Here is a 23,040-nt window from a genome sequence, read left to right on the forward strand (position 1 = left end):
GTATCTTAGGAAGACAGACCTAAAGAAATTATGACACAAAGGAATTTTCAGCAGTTACTTAAGATGTTTATTCAAATTAATTTCTTCATCTTTTGGTAATTAGACATCTTATTTGGTGTTTACTCTTTAAAATATCTTTTCAAATAAAGTCAGAGGAGTTTGCAAAAAGTGAGTATTATTTTATTGATTCACATATTCTTTCAATTTCTTATATATCTTCCTCTCTTGACTGTAAAAAAAATCTACCTTATTAGCTATCTATCATGTATCACCATTTTCATCAGCTCATGCTGTTCTAACAAAATACCATAGACTGAGTGGTTTGAACAACAGAAATTTATTTTCCCACAGTTCTGGAGGCTACAAGTTCAAGATCAAGGTGTCAACATGGTCAATTTTTGATAAGGGTTCTCTTGCTAGTATGCAGGTAGCGCCCTTCTCACTGCATCCTCATGTGGTGGAGTGGAGAGAGCAAACAAGCTCTTTGGTGACTCTTCTTTTGAAGACTCTAATCTCATCATGAGGGACCCACACTTATGATCTCATTAACTCTAATTACCTCCCAAAACCCCATCTCCAAATACCATCAAGTTGGGGGACTTCAACATATGAACAGGGGCAGGGCACAAACATTAACTCACAAAAAAAAACACTAGCTTGCAATCAGCAGGGAAATAACATAGAAAAGAACAAGTCAGCTTGTTTCCAAGTAATTCCTGTAGAAAGCTCCCCCTTTTCTTTTTTATAGTAATCTCATTAAGTAAGAAAGGACTTTCTAAAAAGCTTATGAACATTAATTTCACAAAGCAGTAACTTTTAAAAACCAAAGACAGAAAATGAGACATACATCATTTGGGAAAAAACTGAGAAACAGAGTATTAATTAACCAATTGGCATATTAAAGGAAAACAATTTTTAATTCTCATACCTTGTTCTTGTATCAACTAAAGATTCTTAAAATGATTTAAAGCACTTGGATGTCCTTGGAAAGTAAATATAATGCACAATAACATTTCTACATTACATTTTCACAGATATTATTAAAAGGAATAGTAAATCGCATTTTTTTAAATCACATTGTTTTCATTCAAAATATGGAAAACTGAAATAGTAAAACAAAACTGACAAAACTATAATCAGTTTGTGTGGGATTTTACCTAATTTTAATACAAATAGTTATTTTTATTACATGCTTCATACGTTTGAGGGTCTAAGAATTATTTTCCTTGATTGCACAAAACTGTTCATGCAAAATACTTAAAATACAGCTCTCTTAGAACATTTCCACAATGACTATCAAGTGAATAGAAAGTATTTTTCAAGTTTTCAAGTGGAAGTGTAGGGGAGAGCAGAATGAAAGGTGACGGAGACCCAGAGTTTGGTGATTTGGCAAGGCAAGGTCATCCAATTAGCAGGTTGCAGAGGGATGGATGGGATCCAGGATTTTCTTGTCTAAAAATGCCGCAGATTAGTGTATTCAAGAAGAGGAAGAACATCTAATTTTGTTGAGATCATTTTATACCAGAAAACAACTGAGAAACTAACTTTTAATTTTTCAAAACTCAATTAGGTGTGTGTATGGTCCATTGGTGTCCAGCTTTAACACTTGCCTGTTCCCATAAGTACCATGTTCCACTACAACCCCGGCTTCAGCACACTTGCTATTGGCAGCTAATTCTTTTTCACATAGAGTCACAAATTGGGAATAAAGTTCTAAGCCTTCTTCTTTTCCAGAGTTAGAGTGATACTGCATATTTCTTCCTTTTACTCTCCCCCCAAGGGTGGCTTGAGGGATGATAAGAACATTGCCAGGTAGATCCAATATAGACACGTGCTTGCCATTTTCTGCTTCACTTAACTTCACGTTTAATAGTGTATTAACTGGGTGGGGAAGAAAGGGAAACACCTTGAAGTGAGAAACAAACATGAAGAAAACCAATAATCAGTCAGCAAATCTCCTGTTTAAAATCATTTGCTGAAAAAAAAAAAATAAAATAAAATCATTTGCTGGCTCATGCTTTTTACCTCAAATCTCTACTCAGATTTAAAGAACTGCTCCATTAAGCTAAATGATCTAAGCATGAATAAGGCAAATTTCATGCAAAAAATGGTATGATATTTTAAATCCAAATGGGCAGTCAAGATTTCCTAACAATAAATTCATGCAGAAAGGACTAAAAATTTATACTGAAACCTCAAAATATTGTTGCCCCCAGGGGGATACACAAAAAGATTTTGCCTTTTTGTTTCTTTTTACATTCCATAAGAAAATCTCATTGGAAAAAGGCTATGATGAATCCTATTCACACCAAATTCTACTTTACAACAAAGAATATTAAGTAGAAATCTTGTAGTAACTTAACTGCCTAGAATTATAAGCTGAGACAAAGGTTCTAGGTTTATTCTGATTACAACCAGATAGTTTTGTAGTTTCATAACCTCAAAGGCACTATTTAACACAGTCCAATCATTTGACAAATTGTAACCCATGGGAGAAAGGTAATCATCAGAAATTCACTGTTATAACCAAAAATGTAAATCAAAAGGTATATTGGCATTATGTTCATATACACACAAGAAAACATGGTGTTATTTTATGGCATTTATGAAATTATACTCATAGCTAATGAGAACTGTCAAAAGCCATAAATATTGGGGTGCCCGGGTGGCTCAGTTGGTTAAATGTCTGCCTTTGGCTCAGGTCACGATCCCAGGGGTCCTGGGGTTGAGCTCTGTGTCAGGCTCCCTGCCCAGCAGTTTCTCCTTCTCCCTCTGCCCCCTCCCGGCTCGTGCTTGCTCTCTCTCTCAAATGAATAAATAAAATCATTAAAAAAAGCTATAAATATCTATGTGTAGCTAAAAAAAAATCTCAATTTAGAAAAACTTTACATTTTCAAAACAATAAACAAAAGAAATATAAATATATTTAATAATATAAATATAATATAAATAGCCTTAAGGTCTTCTTGACTCCATAAAGGGTATAAATAGCTTTTGCTTATAAAGAATATTCCTTAGGGGCCTCAGGGTGGCTCAGTCGGTTAAGCATCCCAACACCTGATTTTGGCTCAGGTCATGATCTCAAGGATGGTTGAGACTGAGCCCCTTGTCAGACTATATGCTCAGTGTGAAATAGGCTTGAGAGTCTCTCTTTCCATGCTTGCAGACACATTCTCTCTCTCAAATAAATAAATAAATCTAAAAAAAAAAAAAAAAAAAGAATATTCCTTAGAAGACAAATGGTAAAAGAAACTATATAAATCTCACACTCTTCCCCAGTAATCAGGCTTGAAAAGGTATACTTTCTAGTAGGGTGGTCAAAAGTTTCAAGTATCGGAGGACCTGTAGTAAATACCAGTAAGGATTCAGTATGGTTGTCCCACTCTACAAATCAGGGAATTAATCTGGTAGAAATCTGCCACGATGAATATCCAAATGAATTCCTAAGCTGTGCATTAAGCACTATCAATTTTCAACTAATATCTATTTTAAAATACCTCTAAATTTTTTCTATTATGAATAGGGCTTTGCTATATAGCTAGCAGTTGTTATTGATCGCTTCTAAGGAAACTGTAACTCTCCACAGCACTTCGTTTCTAGGGAAATCTCAATCCAGCTATCCAGGCCTCAGGCTAGTAACAGACTAAGTAGACAGTTTTGGAATAACAGGTGAGAAAGGTAAGTACAATTTATTATACTTCCACACACCTCCCTCTACTGGCTATAACTGAGAATTCAATTAATGTTATTAGTTTATATATATCACTATGTAGAAGTATATAAAATACAAATGTCAGTAAGTAGAGTTAAAACGACACAATGGATTAATGGCATGTTGGAAACTCAAAGATCTTAAGACAGGTTATCAATCAAGTATCTCTAATGATATTTATGGGAAGTTAAGCTTTGACAGGTCCCTGGATCTCAGTTCAATTATATTGAAGATGAATTGTGAGAGATTCTGCACATCTCTATGTTAGCCACGTTACCCCAGACTCTATGGATGTAACTGGTTATGTTCCCAAGGGGTACCTGATTTGATTAGAAAGATCTGAATCCATGTAGGAAGTATGAAATGGAGTTTAATATTATCCCATCACACTGGCTTACTTTGCCTCCTGGAAAAAGGGAAGTACAAGCTAACACTATCAATAACAGTGGGACTTTTTTGCTTATAACTCACACCAGCAGAATGAGTTAGAGTCACAAGACTGAGAATCATACCAAAGTTTGGTTTTAGACTGTTCACTAAAAGTTATGGTAGACCTCCTAATTCATCAGTCTTACTGCATGTTTTCAAAGTGAATTTAGACAAATAAATCCTGGAAGCACACAGGATTTATTTACTATAACACAAAATGTAGCTTGGATTTGATTGGTTCATTTCATTTTATTATGATTCAGAGTCACTTAAAGTATGAAACAACTTTAGGAGTCAATCTTAAATCACAATGACAAAAATTCTCTTCCTGTTTTTGCATATTTCTAGTATACTTTTTATGGTCAATAAAGATTTAATTCAAGGCAAAATATTAACTTAGGAAAATGGACAGAATGTCCAATAACCAAGCAGTAGATCCTGGCAAATCATCCTCTGTAACAGGAGCCCTCATTTCATTTTCTCTCTTTTTTTAATGTCTATATCCTGCATGGGGCTTGAACTCACGATCTTGAGATCAAGAGCTGCATGCTCCATTGACTGAGCCAACCAGGGGCCCCTCATCTTCTCTTTAACCCTGTAAAGTTCCCCATTATCTTCCAGATTCAAGTTTCAAACCATCAGTTATTGTTTTCCCATTCTCTCCTATTGTAGTCCTTTAGTCTAGTTTTCATCCTCCGACAAAGATGTCAAACATGTTTGATGTCTTGGTATAAAATTTCGTCTAGGAGCTTTTAGCCTTTTGTCCCAGCTGTGTCTCATTGGGCTATTTACCCTTGAGTTCCATTACCTAAAGCCCTTTTAGGTTAACTTCTGCATGTTGCAACTACCTATTTGTAAAATTAGTATTTCTTATTAACCCAACTAATGGGTATTGTCCTCTACAAATAAAGAGAATATAGCCTCTCCCCAACCTTAGGGATAGTGTCACGAACTCAGGTTGTTTGGTTTTTTGTTTTTCCTTTTTGTATGAAATTATTTTATCTTAAAATAGTATTTTTTTTAAATAGTATTTTTTAAAGATTATTTATTTATTTATTCTTGAGACACAGAGAGGCAGAGACCTAGGCAGAGGGAAAAGCAAGCTCCCCATGGGAGCCCGATGTGGGACTTGATCCCAAGATCCTGGGATCGCAACCTGAGCCAAAGGCAGATGCTCAAGCACTGAGTCACCCAGGTGTCCCTATCTTAAGACAGTATTTGATGTGGTGCATCTGAATCTATGTAATTATCACAAAGAATGTGCAGTGCTATGGACTATCCAGGAATTTGGAAAACTGCAGGCAGGTAAATTATAGTTCAGAGATAACTGAACATTCCTTGCTTTTCTGTCCATGGAGGAGGTGTGCTTCTGATAACAATGAGCTTTCTTCAAGATGAGAACCTTATGTTTATATACATTTATTTTAAAAAGTGGATAAATAGTTAATTAAAAATTTTCCATAACAATGGTGAAAGACTTAGCTGTCCAGATTGTGGGACCCACATCTTCTACATTTAGTGTCACCTACATGCCCCTGTCAGGAACTGTGGGAGATAAGGAAACTATATTATGAAGCATCTGCCTCTTCCTATGTGGCCACTCTGCTTCTAACAAGTTTCTGTATCCTTCGCTGAATCTCAAGTGTGTTTTTTCTATGTGTGTATGTGTGTGTGTACACTCTTCTAAAGCAATCTATAAGCCATTTGAAATGGTGCAGATGTTTTGAAAGAATTCCACCATACCTGCTTACTTTAAACTTTGGAAAAGGCAAAAATAGTTAAAGCCAGCAACTGTAGAGTTCACTCATTTTAAAACTTACCAGTACAACTTAAGATTGTGCTTTTTACTCCTTCTGGTTCTTCTTTTTCTTTCTTTCTTTCTTTCTTTCTTTCTTTCTTTCTTTCTTTCTTTCTTTCTTTCTTTCTATTTATTTTTATTTATTCATGAGACACAGAGATATATATATATATATATATATATATATATATATATAGAGAGAGAGAGAGAGAGAGAGAGAGAGAGAGGCAGAGACACAGGCAGAGGGAGAAGCAGGCTCCATGTAGGGAGCCCAATGTGGGACTTGATCCTGGGTCTCCAGGATCATACCCTGGGCCGAAGGCCGCACTAAACCGCTGAACCACCAGGCTGCACTCTTTTATTTATTTTTTAAAAAAATATTTTTAAATTTATTTGACAGAGATAATGAGCAAGAGAGCACAAGCACGGGAAGCAGCAGAGGGAGAGAGAAAAGCAGGTTCCTCACTGAGCAGGGGACCCAATGTGGGGCTTGATCTCAGTACCCTGGGATCGATCATGACCTGAGCAGAAGGCAGAGGCTTAACCGACTGAGCCACCCAGGTGCCCTCACTTCTACTTTTAACAAACAAACATCAAATACATACCCATTTTGGGAAGAAGTTCTTTATTAGCTCCCTTGAAAAAACACACATAGATTACTAATCCTCTCTGAACCTATGAGAAATCACCAGAGAAAACTCAGATTAGAAAAAAAATTCTACAAAAAGAAAAAAAAGAAAAAAACTTCTACATAGAGATATAGAGGTAAATGAATAAAATTTCAAAACTGTTATATAGAGATTAAATCCAAAGAAACACATTTTTATGACAGATTTTTAAAATATGTGAGAAAACAAAATCTTTTCCAACATATGGTCACCTTAATTATCATTTCTTGCAAAAATTAAGTTCAAGATATAACCAAGAGGGGTGAAAACCACAAGTTGTACCCTCAAACATTTACTTCTAATCAATTTACAATCTAACCACTTCCAGTCATTATGACTATGAACTGGCCTCCTCTCCCTTAAGTAAGGCCGACACTTAGAAATGTTTAGTTTTCAGAGCCCCATTTATTCAACACCAAATGGATTCACATTATATTAGATATGGCCAATGTATAAGCAATTGCATGACTGATGTCTTTTGACATCATTACTCTTTATTCCTCCTAATCCATTTATTTGCAGCTAATAAAACTAAGGGTCTGACTCTACTTCTATAAATTCCAAGAAACCGTGCAATTATTTTCATTATTGTCAGTGCTTTATATTTTTATTTTTTAAAGATTTTATTTATTTATTCATGAGAGACACAGAGAGAGGCAAAGACATAGGCAGAGAGAGGAGGAGGCTCCTTGCAGGGAGCCCAATGTGGGACTCGATCCCAGGACTCCAGGATCATGCCCTGGGCTGAAGGCAGGTGCTCAATCGCTGAGCCACCCAGGCGTCCCTGTCAGTGCTTTAAATCAACATAGTGATTTAGCCTTGGAAACTGAATTTATGACACTAAGTTCTACATCATGAGGTTGTCTGTTATTAGAAGTGTTTTTTTTTTTTTAGAGAGTGGGGGAGGGGCAGAGAAAGAGAGAGAAACCCAACCAGTCTCCACCCCCATTGCACAGACTGCCTAAGAGGGGCTCTGATCTCACAACTCTGAGGCTATAACCTGAGCTGAAATCAAGAGCTGGATGCCCAACTGGCTGAGCTACCCACGTGCCTCAGGAATGTAAGCTTTTAAATATAATGATGTGGGTATTTATTAGTTCTTGTAGAATATATAAGGAAAAACAGAAATGATAAATGACTCTGATTTTGCTGGTAAGTGAATCATTAAATTTTTTTATTTTGTAGATTAACCTTCTTGAGTCCAAGAGCTATTATAAAGATTAAACGAAATAATATTTGTAAAGTGATTAAAACAGTGCTTACTTCATAGTAAGAGCTATGTAAGTGTTTTTTTTTGCTATGTGTTTAAGTGAGTATGTAAAAATAAATTTAAGGGCTGAAGCCCATTTTACAGTTTAATTTCCAAAGCACTTTACAGACATAAGGACTCTATCTGTTGTTTGCATTTAAGTTCAACTGTATCTTACAGGCTCTATGTGTTAGCTAACAGTCTTCTATATAGACATAAATGCAGTTTTGCACTCACACTCGATTTACCAGAAAACAAGTAATTTTTAAGAAGTGCAAATGTGCTTCTGGAATAAGCAAAGGTCTCCCAAGCACACCCAGAGTAAGGAGCTAATAGGATGAATGTTACAGGTATCTGCACCACTGTCACAGGCCATGCCACTGGGATTTAGTACCAGCCAAAATCTCAAGCATATTCAGGGAAAATATCAGGCATATTCATATTTGGACACAATGTCAGAATTCAGCATCAAGTCATATGCAGAAAAAGACACCTGTTCTTTCCACCCATCATATTACTTCCTCAGTAAGGTCTTTTAGTTTATTCCAAAAATAGATCTTAAGTTGTGACTTACAAATTTCCCTCTTCAAGTCAGAACCACTTTCCTTGTAGCTTCTTTTGGTAGAAAACATTTTAAATATATAGGAAATTACATATAATCCTCACCACAGGTTTTTTAATTTTTTTTTTTTTAAAGATTTTATTTATTTATTCATGATAGTCACAGAGAGCGAGAGAGAGGCAGAGACACAGGCAGAGGGAGAAGCAGGTTCCATGCAGGGAGCCCGACGTGGGACTCGATCCCGAGTCTCCAGGATCGCGCCCTGGGCCAAAGGCAGGCGCCAAACCGCTGCGCCACCCAGGGATCCCTGGTTTTTTAATTTTTAAGATTTATTTATTTATTTTAGAGAGTAGAGACAGCGAGAAAGCATAGGCATGAGAAGGGGGAGGGGCATAGGGAGAGACTCTTTAGCAGATTACCGGTGGGGCACAGAGCCTGATGCAGGGCTGGATCCCACCACTCATCAGATCATGACCTGAGCGGAGACCAAGAGTAAGTTATTAACCAATTGAGCCACCCAGGTGCTCCTCTCACTATAATTTAAGAAAGTTCACTTCTTGGGAAGAAAAACATTAGCCTTTGACAGCAAAGGTCTAAATGAATAAAACTGAGAACACAAAGTAATCTTCAAATCTTTTGACAATTAAAACTATATATATATGTATATATATATATTTAAATTATAACTTCTAATAGCATAGGAAAGAGGATGCTTGAGAAAGAGGAAAAAATTTACTTTGTCACTACCTAATTACCTGTCAGCTCTTTATACTAATTTAGTTATGTGTGGGAGTGGAAGGGAAAGCTTTAGAATAGCGTTTAAAGTTTATCGACACAAACTTATAGTTTGGAAAACTGCATAAAATATCTGATTTTGCATAAGGAGATGCGGCATGAAGAACATAAAAAGATAAAAACGATGGAAGAAATCTAAATGATTAAGTCTGGAATTTATAGTCTCATGAGTTAACTATAAAAATAGACAATTCTTTGGATAGGATGACAAACATGAACAAAATTCCACAATATGGAAGAGAAATCAAGAGCTCAAAAGCGGGGGCTGGGGGGGTGCATAACAAAAACAAGAAACATGAATTTTTGAGAAGAAATGGGTAGAGGGAAATACAAGAATATTTCCACTTAATATATTAAGTGGAAAAACTCATTGGCTCTCTTCCCCGCACACCATTTAGATAAGAAAAATATTTCAGCTCAGCAATGTTTATAAATACTTCTAAATTAGCAGAGGGTAACAGATTCTGATTTAAGAATAACCACCCACATATCATAGTTTATAGGTAACATTTATTTAAACGATTTTATTTATTTATTCATGAGGAGGGGGCGCAGAGACATAGGCAGAGGGAGAAGCAGGCTCCCCGCAGTCCCCCTCTGATGCGGGATTCGATCCCGGATCCTAAGATCACGACCTGAGCCGAAGACAGACGCCAAACCGCTGAGCCACCCAGGCGTCCCTATAGGTAATAATTAACATAATGACTATGATTGTGTTGAAGAAAGCTAGATCTTGGACCGAATACAGCTGACGAGTGAAAAAGATGCTCCTAAATTTTCGAGTACCTCCAAAAGCCTTAACTATCAACTAATCTTTTTCTTCCTCTTAACTTACTCCAAAAATAGGTCAGGGGCGATGAAGAACATTACTTGGTTTTGCATAAACGTGGGGCAGGCTGTATGTATGTATGTATGTATGTATTTATTTATTGTCAGAGAGAGAGAGAGAGAGAGAGAGAGAGAGAGGGGCAGAGGGAGAAGCAGGCTCCATGCACCGGGAGCCCGATGTGGGATTCGATCCCGGGTCTCCAGGATCGCGCCCTGGGCCAAAGGCAGGCGCCAAACCGCTGCGCCACCCAGGGGTCCCGCAGGCTGTTCTTTAAAAGGCAAATATTAAAGTAGAAGGAAATCCTATTAGTGTCAATGTTTCAAATTCTCTGGAGGAAACGCTGTTCAACACCACATTATACTAATAGTAGTAGTCTTTGTTTCTAGCAAGAAATATAATTTTTAAGTTTCTTGAAAAAAAAAAGAAAGCTAAAAATTCCATGGGAAATCTCATTTTCTGTGGGCAGCATAAGAGGGAATCCGGTGGGTCCTGGAGCACAAGTCAAAACAGGTCTTGAACATCTGCCAACGACTCTAACCTACAAGCTCAAACCAGACCAGCAGTAACCAGCAGCAGCCCCAGCAGAGCGGAGGGCGTGGCAGGGCCCTCCCTCTGCTGAAGCGAAAGAGCGGAGACAGGCCTCAAGTCCACGGAGCTCCGGGGGGCAGAAGGTGAGGGAAAGTTCCAATTCCCGCGGTCCTAACCAGAGGACACGCTCCTCCGCTGGCCCAACGGAGGGAGGTAAGAGGGAGAAGGTGCCAGAGAAGGCAACGCCGTAGCGGGGCAGGCCAAGCCCGGGAGGCCACCGCGGGAGAAGGCGGGCCGGCCGAGCGCAAGGCCGCACCCCGGCAGCACGTGCCACGGGGAGACGCGAGCGGCGGGAGGCCGATCACCAAGACAACGCGGGAAGGGCCGCCCCTTCGCGCGGTACCGGGAGTGGCGGGGCCGACGTTACCTCCACCCACTGGCTCTCGGCGTCGCCCTCGGCTGGGCGTACTTGCAGCCTGGCGTGCAGGCACTGCTGCAGAAGCGCCCGCGCCTGAGGCATCCGGCAGCTGTCAGCCATGGCTCGAACCCGCGTGGCAACCCGACGCGTTCAAGGATCGCGCTGCGCAGGCTCCGCCTCCAGCGCGCAGGGAGGACGTGACGGGTCGTGGCGGCGGGACGTTCGTAAGGGCCCGTGGCGGCACCCGTAGAGGGGCGGGGCCTCTGCCTGGTTCCAGGGTGACCCGGATGTATGGTCTTCAGAGACAAGGTACTAGTTCCTAGGCCGAAGCTGGCCAACCTCGTAGAAAGCGCTCGGTGTGTCCTTTAAACGAGCGGAAAAACTCATTGGCTCTCTTCCCTGCGCACCGTTTAGAGAAGAAAACTATTTCAGCTCAGAAAGCCTAAGTTTCCAGACGTTAAGAAATTTTAAATCTGCTTGGGTCCTTATTATGCCCATTTTGAAGGTCGGTAAATAGAATCAATTGAATCGCAAAACAAGCAGGAAGTGCGATTAAAAGCTATAAATCTTTCAAAATTTTGCTTACTCCAGTCTATAAAACAACGATGCCTCCTCTATCAGGAATGCTGTAAATCACTCTGATGCTGTAGTTCCGGAAAGATGTTGGTATGCTGTGTGAACACACATTTGGAATTCAGTCTTTAGAAAATATCCTCACTAAAAGGATCCGCACTTAGCCAGGAAAGTGTGTCATTGTTAAAAAAAAAAATTTAACCTGCTGCTAATACAAAAAACAAACAAACAAACAAAAAGAAACGACATATTCTGATGCACGTAATGATCTAAATTTTGTGGAGTAAGTACATATTCTTCTTTCCCACACAACCTGTTTCTTGAGCATGCATCAGATTAGCATTATTTTTCTATGGGCGTGGAGGGTTTAGATGAGGAATAATGGTGTTACCATGATTGCATTACTCAGGTCATTGATTGGGGCTCAGTTGGCACAATATGCCTATATTCAGGTCTGTTGTTTTGAAAGATGACATCATTGACAGTGTTGCTATCCATATAAAGTAGTGTGACTGAAGAAAATAATCCATGCATAATCAATGGTCCTTTCTACACAACATTGAAGCTGCCTGTTTGCTGGTTATCTGGCAGGCTGCCTTATTTTTTTTTTTTTTTGTAAAAACCAAAAGCAAAATCTCATGTTATCTCTGATGGCTGCAGAGCACAGACAAGTTGTACTGTTCATGCCTTTATGTCATTATAACTGTTGAATCTGTTTTCTCTTCACCCCAAGACTCAAGCTTTACAGGGCTGTAAGGAACTTTGACATAAAGGCCTTTAGCCTTGACCCAGGGTAAGAGAGGACTATGATGTCCATTTGTATATGAGTACAGGAGACAGCACGTTCTCTTGAAAATGGGATATATATAGTTCTCAGAGATCTTTCCACAGTGAAGGGAGTTTAGCAAATTGGGAAATAATTCTTGTGAATAGGTGGAGTCTGGTTGGTAATGGTTAATCTCTCAAAAATCACCAGTTGCTTTAAACTCTTCTGTTAGGTGAAAATGTTTTGGACACTACTGCAGGTGGTAGTATGTTGTGATTCACTTGTTCTTTCCTTCCACCTGTAGAGGGCAGTAGAGAGTAGGCACTAAAGTAGTCCTTTCTGTTTGTTTGTTTGTTTTTTTTGTTTTTTTTTTTTGACCGTCTATTCTGCTTCCACAAAGAATTTAGGAAGGCAAGACATACATGCAATAAAATGGTAAAATGTGAATAAACATAAAGCACTAGAAGTAAAGAAAATAGAATTTTATCAGTAAGCCCCAGTGGGGGAAATTGGAAACAAACCACAGTTCTTGCCTTGAGTACTATTTAATCTTACAGAGGCTGGAAGAAATCTAGCCCCCCCCCCCCCCCACTTGAAAGCTCAGAGATTTATATTTTTCAGTGGTTAGTGAGGGGATCAGGTTCTGAGAAATTCGTTCACACTAACTAAAATGGACACGAGGGATCCCTGGGTGGCGCAGCGGTTTAGCGCCTGCCTTTGGCCCAGGGCGCGATCCTGGAGACCCGGAATCGAATCCCACGTCGGGCTCCCCGGTGCATGGAGCCTGCTTCTCCATCTGCCTGTGTCTCTGCCTCTTTCTCTCTCTCTGTGTGTGACTATCATAAAAAAAAAAAAAAAAAAAAATGGACACGAATTGGGGTAGAACCAGAATACTAATTTATTCATTTGTAATTAAAAATACTGCTGTGACATAGAGTGGAAATTCTCACATAGTGCATGATTGACACCTTTTCCCTTGCTTTCAAGCATGTATACTGGGTCATGTTCAAGTCTCTTTACTAATTTACTATGAGAGAGAATCACTCTTCGCACAGGAAACTGAGGTTGGAAAGACCCATGTGGTTTCTGGCTTTAAGACGCTTGCCACATGCATTAAGTCAGTGAGGAAAGAGGAAACAAACATATTTAAATGAGAACCTGAAACAAAAACTCCAATGGCAAATGCTCCAAACTGCAACAATATATTTTGTCATAGCCTCTTCTTACACATGTAGAAACGGAGGCCAGGAATGTTGATCCAGCCCAAACTCTTCTATATGGAAATACAAGGCCTGGGAAAACGACAGTTCCCCACCTAAGAGCTGAGTCTGTCTTTAACATGAATAGTTTGTATAACCAGGTAGGGGATGGCATTTGGAACTTGATTATTCTTTTTTTCAGTTTGCTTTTTTAAATTCTTATTTTCTTACTGCACCGTTTATTGGTATGTTGCCTAGGTAACTTGATATTGCAAGTGCTTTTTTTTTTTTATAAACATGGCCTTTTTTTTTAATTTTTATTTATTTATGATAGTCACAGAGAGAGAGAGAGAGAGAGAGAGAGAGGGGCAGAGACACAGGCAGAGGGGGAAGCAGGCTCCATGCACCGGGAGCCCGACGTGGGATTCGATCCCGAGTCTCCAGGATCGCGCCCTGGGCCAAAGGCAGGCGCTAAACCGCTGCGCCACCCAGGGATCCCCTGCAAGTGCTTTTAACCTGAAGGCAGTGATGTACATCTGGCGGTCTGTAGTGTTTCCCCCCGGTAGGCGGATAAATTATCTTCATCTTTGGGTTATTTTTGAGTTCTTAGTGTTGTGGTAACTTAGCAAAGCATTGCACAGCCTTTTGAATATTTGTATACTTGTGTTACCCATTTTGTCAAGTCAGGCCAAGCTGCTGTTGTAAGGGATTTTTTTTTTTTTAAGATTTATTCATTTATTTTAGAGAGGAGGGAGGTGGAGAAGGAGAGGCAGAGAGAAACTCAAGCAAACTCCAGATTGAGCAGGGAGCCCAATGCAGGACTCAGTCTCAGGAGCCTGAGATCATGACCTGAGCCAAAACCAAGAGTTGGATGGTTCACTAACTGACTGTGTGACCCAGGTACCCCTGTAAGGGCTTTTTATAATTTAGACACCTGTATCCTTTGTAGGAAAAAAATTGTGAAACATTTTGAATGGACAGAAGAGATTTCTAGATAACCTTTTAAGGGAATGCTGGAGCCTCTGGGGATTCCTTTGGTCCTATAGGGCTATATAGGATTTGTATATGACTAGGCTGTCTTACAACTCTTTAGAGATAGAAGTTAACTTGTTGAACACAAATAGTAAGCAAATCAGTCTTATCCATAAAAATGTAAAATTTGATTATTACTCTGTAGATGCTGACTGATTTTGCCCATTTTGCATCCCTTTATAAATACATTTCAATATTCCCTTCCTGACTACATATGTATAGCACCTTAAGTTTTCTCTCTTTTGAAAATAAAGTTTAATTTTATAGTAGATTTAGATTTGTAACAAAGATGCAAAAATAGTACAGAGTTATATATACCTCACCCAATTCCGTCTTTTATTCACATCTCAAATTACTATGTTTGTCACAACTAAGGAACCAGCACTGGTACATTAATTAAACTCCATCCTTTATTAACATTTTGTTTATTTTCCACTAAATCCTTCTTCTGGATTCTATCCAGAATATCACATTGCATTTAGTAATCTTGTTTCTTCAGGCTGTGGCTGTTTCTCAGATTCTTCTTGTTTTTGATGACGTTGGCAGTTTTAGGGAATACTGGTCAGCTATGTTGTAAGATGTCCTTCTATTGGAATTTGATATTTTTCTCATGATTAGACCAGATTATAGGCTTTTGAAGGAGGATCACAGAGTGAAGTGCTGTTCTTATTACATCATATCAAAGGTACATGGTGACATGTCTTTTTTTTTTTTTTTAAGATTTTATTTATTTATTCACGAGAGACAGAGAGAGAGAGGCAGAAACATAGGCAGAGAGAGAAGCAGGCTCTATGCAGGAAGCCTGATGTGGGACTCAATCCTGGCACTCCAGGATCACTCCTTGAGCCAAAGGCAGATGCTCAACTGCTAAGCCACCCAGGCATCCCGACAACATGTCTTTTTTACTGATGATAATCACTTTGATCACCTGGCTAAGGTGGTGTTTGCTAGGTTTCTCCAGAATAGTTATACCTTCCTCCTCTTTCCACAAAATCCTCTTTGGAAGTACATCCTTTAACACAGCCTATACTCAAGGGGTGTTACTATCCACCTTTCTGAGTGAGGAATATCAATATAAATTATTTGGAATTCTTCATACAGGAGGTTTGAGCTCTCTTTTGAACTGGTTGTAATATATGACTGACTTCTTCCTTACTGAGTTAAATATTAATGAAATAAAAATCTTTGACACATGTTGATTTTATATTTGTATGAGATTTACAACTCTATTCTTTTAAAACTTATCCTTTTGTATTCCCCTACCAAGATATGTTGTGGGAATTATCTTTTATATAGTTCTTTGACATCTGTGAGCCAATGCCTTACACCAATATATTATTTTAAAAAGAAGATACTGAATATTATGTATCATCAAAGAATATAAATTATTTTATCACACTAACTGTATCAGTCAGGGTCCCATCAGGAATCAAATATGTTCTAAATAGGATAACCTGGGAAAGTGTTATTTACAAAGGGACTGTTTACAAAGGTGTAGGTATAGGGGATCTATAGGGGTAGTATAGTAACCCAGGGCATAGTAGCAGCTGATATGTTTGTTGCTTGCCCCTTGGCCTGAAGGGAGAAGGGAAAGGAGTCTGGAATTGAGAGGTAGAAACTTAAGAGGAGTTCTGCTAAGAAGCTCAGCCAACTCCAGAAGACCCTTTTGGGAGGGAGTTAGGGGAATAAATACCGGACCCTGTTATCCATCTCTCTTGCATTTCCGCCCAGAACTCCCCACTGGAAAAACCCTACCAGAAATAGGGAAGCAGAGGACCTGTTGCTGACCCAGGCTCCAGGGCAGAAGGCAGGGTGGAGAATACTTGAATGTGGATCTGGAAGGCAAGCAAAAGACACTAAGCAAACTGACTGAAGAGGTTTTTAAAAGCTACAATGGGGACTCTTTGGTCATCTTCTTGTTGGAAGAGGACAGCTGGGGAGACAGAGATAGCTACAGGTAACGTTTCTGATGAAACTCCTTAATTTCTCTATGAGTTTAGAGAGGTGAAGTTAGACTTTGTGAGTTATCAGTGTAAGATGAGCCAAGGTCCTTGCATACCTTCCTCTTCCCTTTTTTTTTTTTCTAGTTATTGGAACTATGACTAAGACATCAGAGAAGAAAGGTTGCTGGGATCCTTGCCTTTGTGAAAATGCGCTCTACACAGCCCAACTTGCTGCCTGGAGGAGATGGAGCTGCTGCTTCCAAGGAGTCTTGCAGAATTGGATAAGAGGCATATTACAGGGGGCCATTAAAGACTGAAATCCTGAAGAGCTCTCATGGAATCCTTTGTACCATAAGGGAAGAGACTCAGATCAGATTTGATTTGATATAGAAAAAATAATGAACCGTTTTTACTGTTTCTGAGTGTTGTAACTAAATAAAGTTCATATGGACTCCAGCAGGAAGTGAATAAATAATAGAGATTTCAATAATGAATTGTTCATATACACCTAAATCTTCTATTGCACTTGCTTGAGATGGAGAAGAGAAAAGGCATTTCCCTTTTCCCTGGTTGTCTGTTCCTTTTGACAAGGGAAGTGAAAGAAATACTATAGATTCTTGGTTTGCTTAAGGAAGAACATTCTAAACCTCACAAATGGTATTAAAGTGCATGCTTGTATTTATCCAATTGTTTATTATAAATGTTTAGGGCAGCCCCAGTGGCGCAGCGGTTTGGCGCCACCTGCAGCCTGGGGTGTGATCCTGGGGACCCGGGATCGAGTCCCACATCGGGCTCCCTGCATGGAGTCTGCTTCTCCCTCTGTCTGTGTCTCTGCCCCTCTCTCTCTGTGTCTATGAATAAATAAATAAAATATTTAAAAAAATAAATGTTTATCTATTGTGTTAGATACCAAATTAAGTGCTAGAAATACATGAGAAATAAGATGCAGGTTTTACTCTCAGGGGTCTCAGGTTTTAGTGAAGAGACAAGGAAAACAATGGGGGAGCATTAGAAAAACTGTTTCTCTTTCCACCAGTGTATTCTTTCCCTCCTCATAGGGGAAGGACAGGACTTGGAAAGGAAATCACCTCCTGGAAGCCCTGAGTTCAACTAAACTGAGATGGCTGGCCTTAACTGGAGGGAAGATAAGGTCTTCAACTGAAACAATCTGACATAAACTAGATTTTCTGGGTCTATCACAACTAGTCAACTTTCTCTTCTCCTTTTATAGCACTTCCCTATATAGGAATCAAGCAACGTGCAGGGTTCCAAAGTACACTCCAGGCTTGACCTCCAACTCAAAAGGTTTTCCTTCCTTTAGGCCACAATCCAAAGTCTAATATTTTAAGTTACTGTGTTTGGGTGCACTTTGCTGGGCATGAAGCTGATTAAAGTAACTCCCATTAACTTGTGAATGAAACGTAACATTCTTAAAAGGTATATTTGCATTTTAATGAAAGTCCCTTAAGGCAAATTAATCTAATTCATGGAATGTGTGAGAGTTACTTTTTGTGGGAAGAAGGAAGTGGAATTACTCCTTAATTCTCCAGGTATGAAAGAGTTGCCACTCTCAGAGCCTCTGGATTCTCACCTCCCAGACACTACTCAGCACGATTCAATTTTGTTTCTCTTCCTGAGAAGCTAACCATTTTGAAAAGCTTTTTAGGTTAAGTACGATGGACATCATCATCTTTTGAATAGCTTTTATCTTTGGGGAAATTCCCATATTATGAGCATCTTTTTCCCTCTCAGGTGGAAATCAGAACTCAGCTCCCCAGTCTGCTTTGGGGCTAGGATGCAGGCATGCCAATCAGATACCTTCATGCAAGATTAAATTTGGAGGTGAACAATGTGAATAAATGGCTCTGCATGGGGCTTCTGTGTTCATCATGGCGGTGTTGGCAGAGCTCTCAGGCACAGGACAGTTCAAGACTTGATGCAGAAATGGCATTGGTGTCAGCAGCAGTAAAACCAAGTTGCTGGTATTTGAGGTTCAGTAGAAGCAGTAGCAGAAGCTGGCGCTATTAACTGAAATAGAGAACACCAATGACAAGGTTCCTGATCTGGGTGGTTCTGTGGCAAAGTTTTGGGTACTGTTACTCGAAACTCAGTCTTGAATATTTCTCCAGCCACCCCGATAATTCTGTGAGCTACTTAATATCATTTAATAAATTGGCTTTTGGTCAAACCAGCAGAATGAAATCTACTGCTTGCAAATAATTGACAGAGGACTCATCTTCAACTTTCCCCTCTGTTTTGACATCTCAGCAGAATATACAGGAGAAGACTTTCCATCCCCACTCCTACTGTTTTAGTTCAGGCCACATCATCTGTTACCTGGATTACTCCAATACTGTCCAGTTTGACCACTCACCTCCAGTTTTGATCTCTTCATCAGAGCAGCCAGAGTGATGTTCTTAAAATGAAAATTGAATTCTATCACTCTTTGGCTGTAGATCTTGTAGTGACTCCCTAATGCCCTCAGAATAAAGTCTAGGATGGAGTCCCAACTCCTTGGCAGGGGCTTTCAAGATGGAGGTCTAGTTGACTTTTCCTGCTCATCTTGGTCATGCCTGCTTCTCACATTTATACTCCAGTCATACTTTTTTCTTGCTCTGAACCAGCAATAATGGATCCCCTGGGATCTAATTAGAAATGCAGAATCTTGGGGCACCTAGGTGGCTCAGTTGGTTAAGTGTCTGACTCAATTTCAGCTGGGGTCATGATCTCAGGGTTGTGAGATTGAGGCCTGAGTCTGGCTCCTCCCCTCAGATCAGAGTCTGCTTGTCTCCCTTTCCCTCTGCCCCTCCCCCACATGTGTGTGCTTGCTCTCTTTCAAGTAAATAAATACTTTTTAAATTTGTAAAATATTTTATTTACTTATTTGAGAGAGGAAAGTGCACAAGCAGGGAGAGGGTCAGCAGAAGAGGAAGAAGCAAACACCCTGCTGAGCAAACCCCTGATGTGGGGCTGGATCCGAGGACCTGAGATCCACGACCCCAGCCAAAGGCAGACGCTTAACCGACTGAGCCACCCAGATGCCCCCAAAATAATTTTTTTTTAAAGATTTTTATTTATTTATTCATGATAGACATAGAGAGAAAGAGAGGGGGTCAGAGACACAGGCAGAGGGAGAAGCAGGCAGAGGGAGAAGCAGGCAGAGGGAGAAGCAGGCTCCATGCAGGGAGCCGGACGCGGGACTTGATCCTGGGTCCCCAGGATCACGTACGGGGCCAAAGGCAGGCACCAAACCACTGAGCCACCCAGGGATCTCCTAAATCTTAAAAAACAAAACAAAACATAAGCTTAGCCTTACTCCATTTTGGATGAAATACTATCAGCGTTTTAATAAGATCGGTAGGTGATTTGTATGCATATTTACATTTGGAAGGTGCTGCTTTATGGCATCATGCTTTCTTTCCTTCTGGTGCTTTTACACATTCTGCTTCCTTCTTTGTATTACCCTTACCCTTCTTTATATATTTAACCGTTCTCCAAGATTCATCTGGGAAAACTCTGACTAGTGAAAACTGGTTGGGATCCCTGGGTGGCTCAGTGGTTTAGCGCCTGCCTTTGGCCCAGGGCGCGATCCCGGAGTCACGGAATCGAGTCCCACGTCGGGCTCCCGGCGTGGAGCCTGCTTCTCCCTCAGCCTGTGTCTCTGCCTCTCTCTCCTCTCTCTGTGACTATCATGAATAAATAAATAAGTCTTAAAAAAAGAAGTTATTAAAAAAAAAAAAAGAAAGAAAACTGGTTGATTTCCTCAAACATGGCACTTAATCCTTTGTACCATAATGACCTTTTAACTTCTTTTTCTTTCCTCCTAAACAGAGGTTTCTGTTCTGGTTGTCCTTAGAGTCAGCCTAAGAACTTAAAACAAACAAACAAACAAACAAAAACCCAGATACCTGGATCCTATCGCTAGAGATTTTGGTTTTAATTGATTTGAGTAAGGCCTCAATACTGGTATTTTAAAAATTGTTCCAGATAATGATAACATGGAGCCAAATTCAGCACCAGCACACAAGACTTTAAGCTCCTTGAAGATAGGGATTGTGTCTTTCCGCTGTTGTAGTCTCAGAGCTCAGATTCTCATATTGCAGGTACATAAACTATACTAGTATGTTTCACAGGGCTATGGATTTGGTATCTGTTGTGCACACCATGCTACCTTACACTCCAGACCCCCCATATGTTAGCAGCTGGGCATTCATCTCATTAAAACAAAGAGCCATTTCTTGAGGAAAGAAGTTGAGCTGGCATTTGAAACATGTCTCTAGTCATCTCTGAATTCTTTTCTTGAGTCAGTTTGATCCTGATATAATGAAGCAGGTTTACATAATTGGATGCTAATAGGCACATTGTTCTGAAGGACTATCTCCAAATACTGGTTCCAAAAACAAAGCCACTAAGTCTTTGTTTATAAACCTCTTAGGTCCTCAGAATTCAAAATGGGAGATTGGTGAGATCAATACAACTATAATAGATTTTCTCAAAGTTAACCATAGTTTTATGAGAAGTTAAAAAATATATTCTGGGAGAATTTTCTTAAGTTTACATCCCCATTTTCTTAAAATTTAAAGTGACAAGTTAAAAAAATACCTCTTAATAATATATTTATCTAGTGTTTTGTATTTTAGAAGCAACTTCATATCCACTTCTCATTTAAGAGCTGTCCCCATATTATAGATGAGGAAGCTAAGGCTCAGAAAATTTGGATAACCTGCCTCATATAAAACACTAAGCTAGAGGCAAAGCCAGACCACCACTCAGATCTCCTGATGATAAGCTCAATGCTACTTTTTAACTTTTACTTTGTGTGTGGATCCTGACATTTTCTAGGCATTTGTTTGATTTTTGCAGCCAAAAAGGTGACTTCTGTTGAAATAAATGTATTAGGTAGATCTGGGCCCAGCCTCACTGCCTCCTAGCAGTGACCTCAGGCAGTGAGTATAATAGTTAAGAGCATGGGTTCTAGTACCAGGCTGCCAAGGCTTATAATACTGGTTCTTCCAATTTCTTACTCTATGGCCTTGCAAAAGTACATCACTTTCATAACCTGTAAAATAGGGATAATAATGTGACCTAATTCATAGAATTTTTATAGGATTAAGTGAGTTATTTTTGGTAAAGCACACAGAATCATGCCTACACACAAGGTAAGTGTTATGTAAATCTTTGTTAAATAAAAATCTGGTTCAATCTTATTATTTTATACTTGGGGTCACTTTTCAAATCACATATTGTGATAACCCATTATTCAGTTTTCATTAAGTATCTTTTATTGGATACCAGTTGTATATACTATTATAGAAATAGTATGACTGATAGGCTGCTTCTGTCCTTGAGTTTACAATCTACCGAGAAATGGAACCAAATATTAAAAAAAAAAAGAGCACTTCCTTGTTTTTTATCGTAGCAAGTTTGAGGAGGAAGATAAAAGGCTGTCTCCGTAGCTTCTAGGTTTCCAATGCTATTCTTGATTTCAAAGAGTCATATGTTTCATCCAATAACTTCCTTAAGTCCTACATCATAAATTTCAGTGGCCTTGTCAGGACATACAAGTGTGCAGAGGGAAGAAGCACTGGCCCTTGCTTACTGCAGGGATACTTGGAGCCACAGCCTGCTCATCAATCCTACTCCTCCTGTTCTAGGAAAAATGGTTCCAGCTCCAAAAGCATGAAATAGGGGCCAGCAATGAAAATTGTCAAATACGCAAAGGTTTTTGTCCCTATTATTCAGAGAGAGAGAGAGAGAGACCAAGTCCCCAGATTCCAGAGAGGTAGTGATGCCAAGTCAATTAGCAGGGTTTCTAGGACATCAAACTACTATTACTTTTCTTTAAAAAAAAGTTAATAATGAAGGTTAATCTTCCTTCCTTTCTGTAACCCCTTGTAATTAATATTGTCCATTCTGGGGATTTCTGATTTCTGATTAGCTAATGAAGGTTAATTTTCCTTCCTTTCTGTAACCCCTTGTAATTAATATTGTCCATTCTGGGGATTTCTGATTGTCCATTCTGGGGATTTCTGTGGCTTGGAATGGTTTGTGCAAGGCCAGCTGGAATATTTAGGGATTGAGTGTTGTGGCCTAAATGTCTGCATTCTGTATCAGTTGAACTAGATAGATAGAACTATCTATTGACTGATAGAACTAATGAACTAAATATGTAAAAGGTAATATGTCAGTGATACTATATGGTCTTACATAATTTAGGTGCTCTTATATTATAAAAACTTGAAGCAAAACTTGAAAACCAGGGAAGATAAATTAATATTGTTATGACTATTCTAAAATTAAATACATCATGACATTACCTAGGCAGATTCTTAAACATTTATAATTATCAGTCACATATTTCTAAGACCGTTCAATCTATGGGTATTGAAAAGAGACATTTAAGATATCATTACATTGAAAATATTAAAGTATAAATTCTTTATGCTTTAAGATAGATATGAAAAATAAGTGCTTTGTCATCTTCATGTTAAATTTTGTTCATATCAATTAAATAATTTAGGTGCCATGTAAATAAGAAG

At 39.2% G+C, this 23,040-nt stretch overlaps 1 protein-coding gene and 1 long non-coding RNA gene across 9 annotated transcripts; one reads left to right on the forward strand and one right to left on the reverse strand.

Annotated features, from left to right (window-relative positions):
- Nucleotides 1–318: 318 nt before the first annotated feature.
- Nucleotides 319–11,210, reverse strand: DTD2 (D-aminoacyl-tRNA deacylase 2). 4 transcript variants are annotated; one of them, XM_072838176.1, is made up of 4 exons: nt 10,998–11,137; nt 8,838–8,893; nt 6,545–6,614; nt 319–1,881 (listed from the first exon to the last, which is right to left on the reverse strand). In XM_072838176.1, the coding sequence occupies exons 2-4, from the start codon at nt 8,880–8,882 to the stop codon at nt 1,556–1,558; spliced, it is 441 nt and encodes a 146-aa protein (XP_072694277.1). In that variant the 5' UTR covers nt 8,883–8,893; nt 10,998–11,137; the 3' UTR covers nt 319–1,555. The 4 variants fall into 4 exon arrangements, 3 of the variants coding, with proteins under 3 accessions (XP_072694277.1, XP_072694275.1, XP_072694276.1); XM_072838174.1 differs by lacking the exon at nt 8,838–8,893 and having other exon boundaries at nt 10,998–11,208; XR_012036409.1 differs by lacking the exon at nt 8,838–8,893 and having other exon boundaries at nt 1,763–1,906; nt 10,998–11,067.
- A 78-nt stretch (nt 11,211–11,288) lies between these two features.
- Nucleotides 11,289–17,388, forward strand: LOC140639785 (uncharacterized). Of its 5 annotated transcripts, XR_012036413.1 has the most exons (4): nt 11,304–11,493; nt 11,580–11,654; nt 16,290–16,515; nt 16,646–17,388. It is a non-coding gene; the product is annotated as an uncharacterized lncRNA (long non-coding RNA). The 5 variants fall into 5 exon arrangements; XR_012036410.1 differs by lacking the exon at nt 11,580–11,654 and having other exon boundaries at nt 11,289–11,493; XR_012036412.1 differs by lacking the exon at nt 11,304–11,493 and having other exon boundaries at nt 11,500–11,654.
- The last annotated feature ends 5,652 nt before the right edge of the window (nt 17,389–23,040 follow it).

Source organism: Canis lupus, chromosome 9 (genome assembly GCF_048164855.1).
Source record: "Canis lupus baileyi chromosome 9, mCanLup2.hap1, whole genome shotgun sequence".
In the NCBI taxonomy this organism is placed as follows: domain Eukaryota; kingdom Metazoa; phylum Chordata; class Mammalia; order Carnivora; family Canidae; genus Canis; species Canis lupus.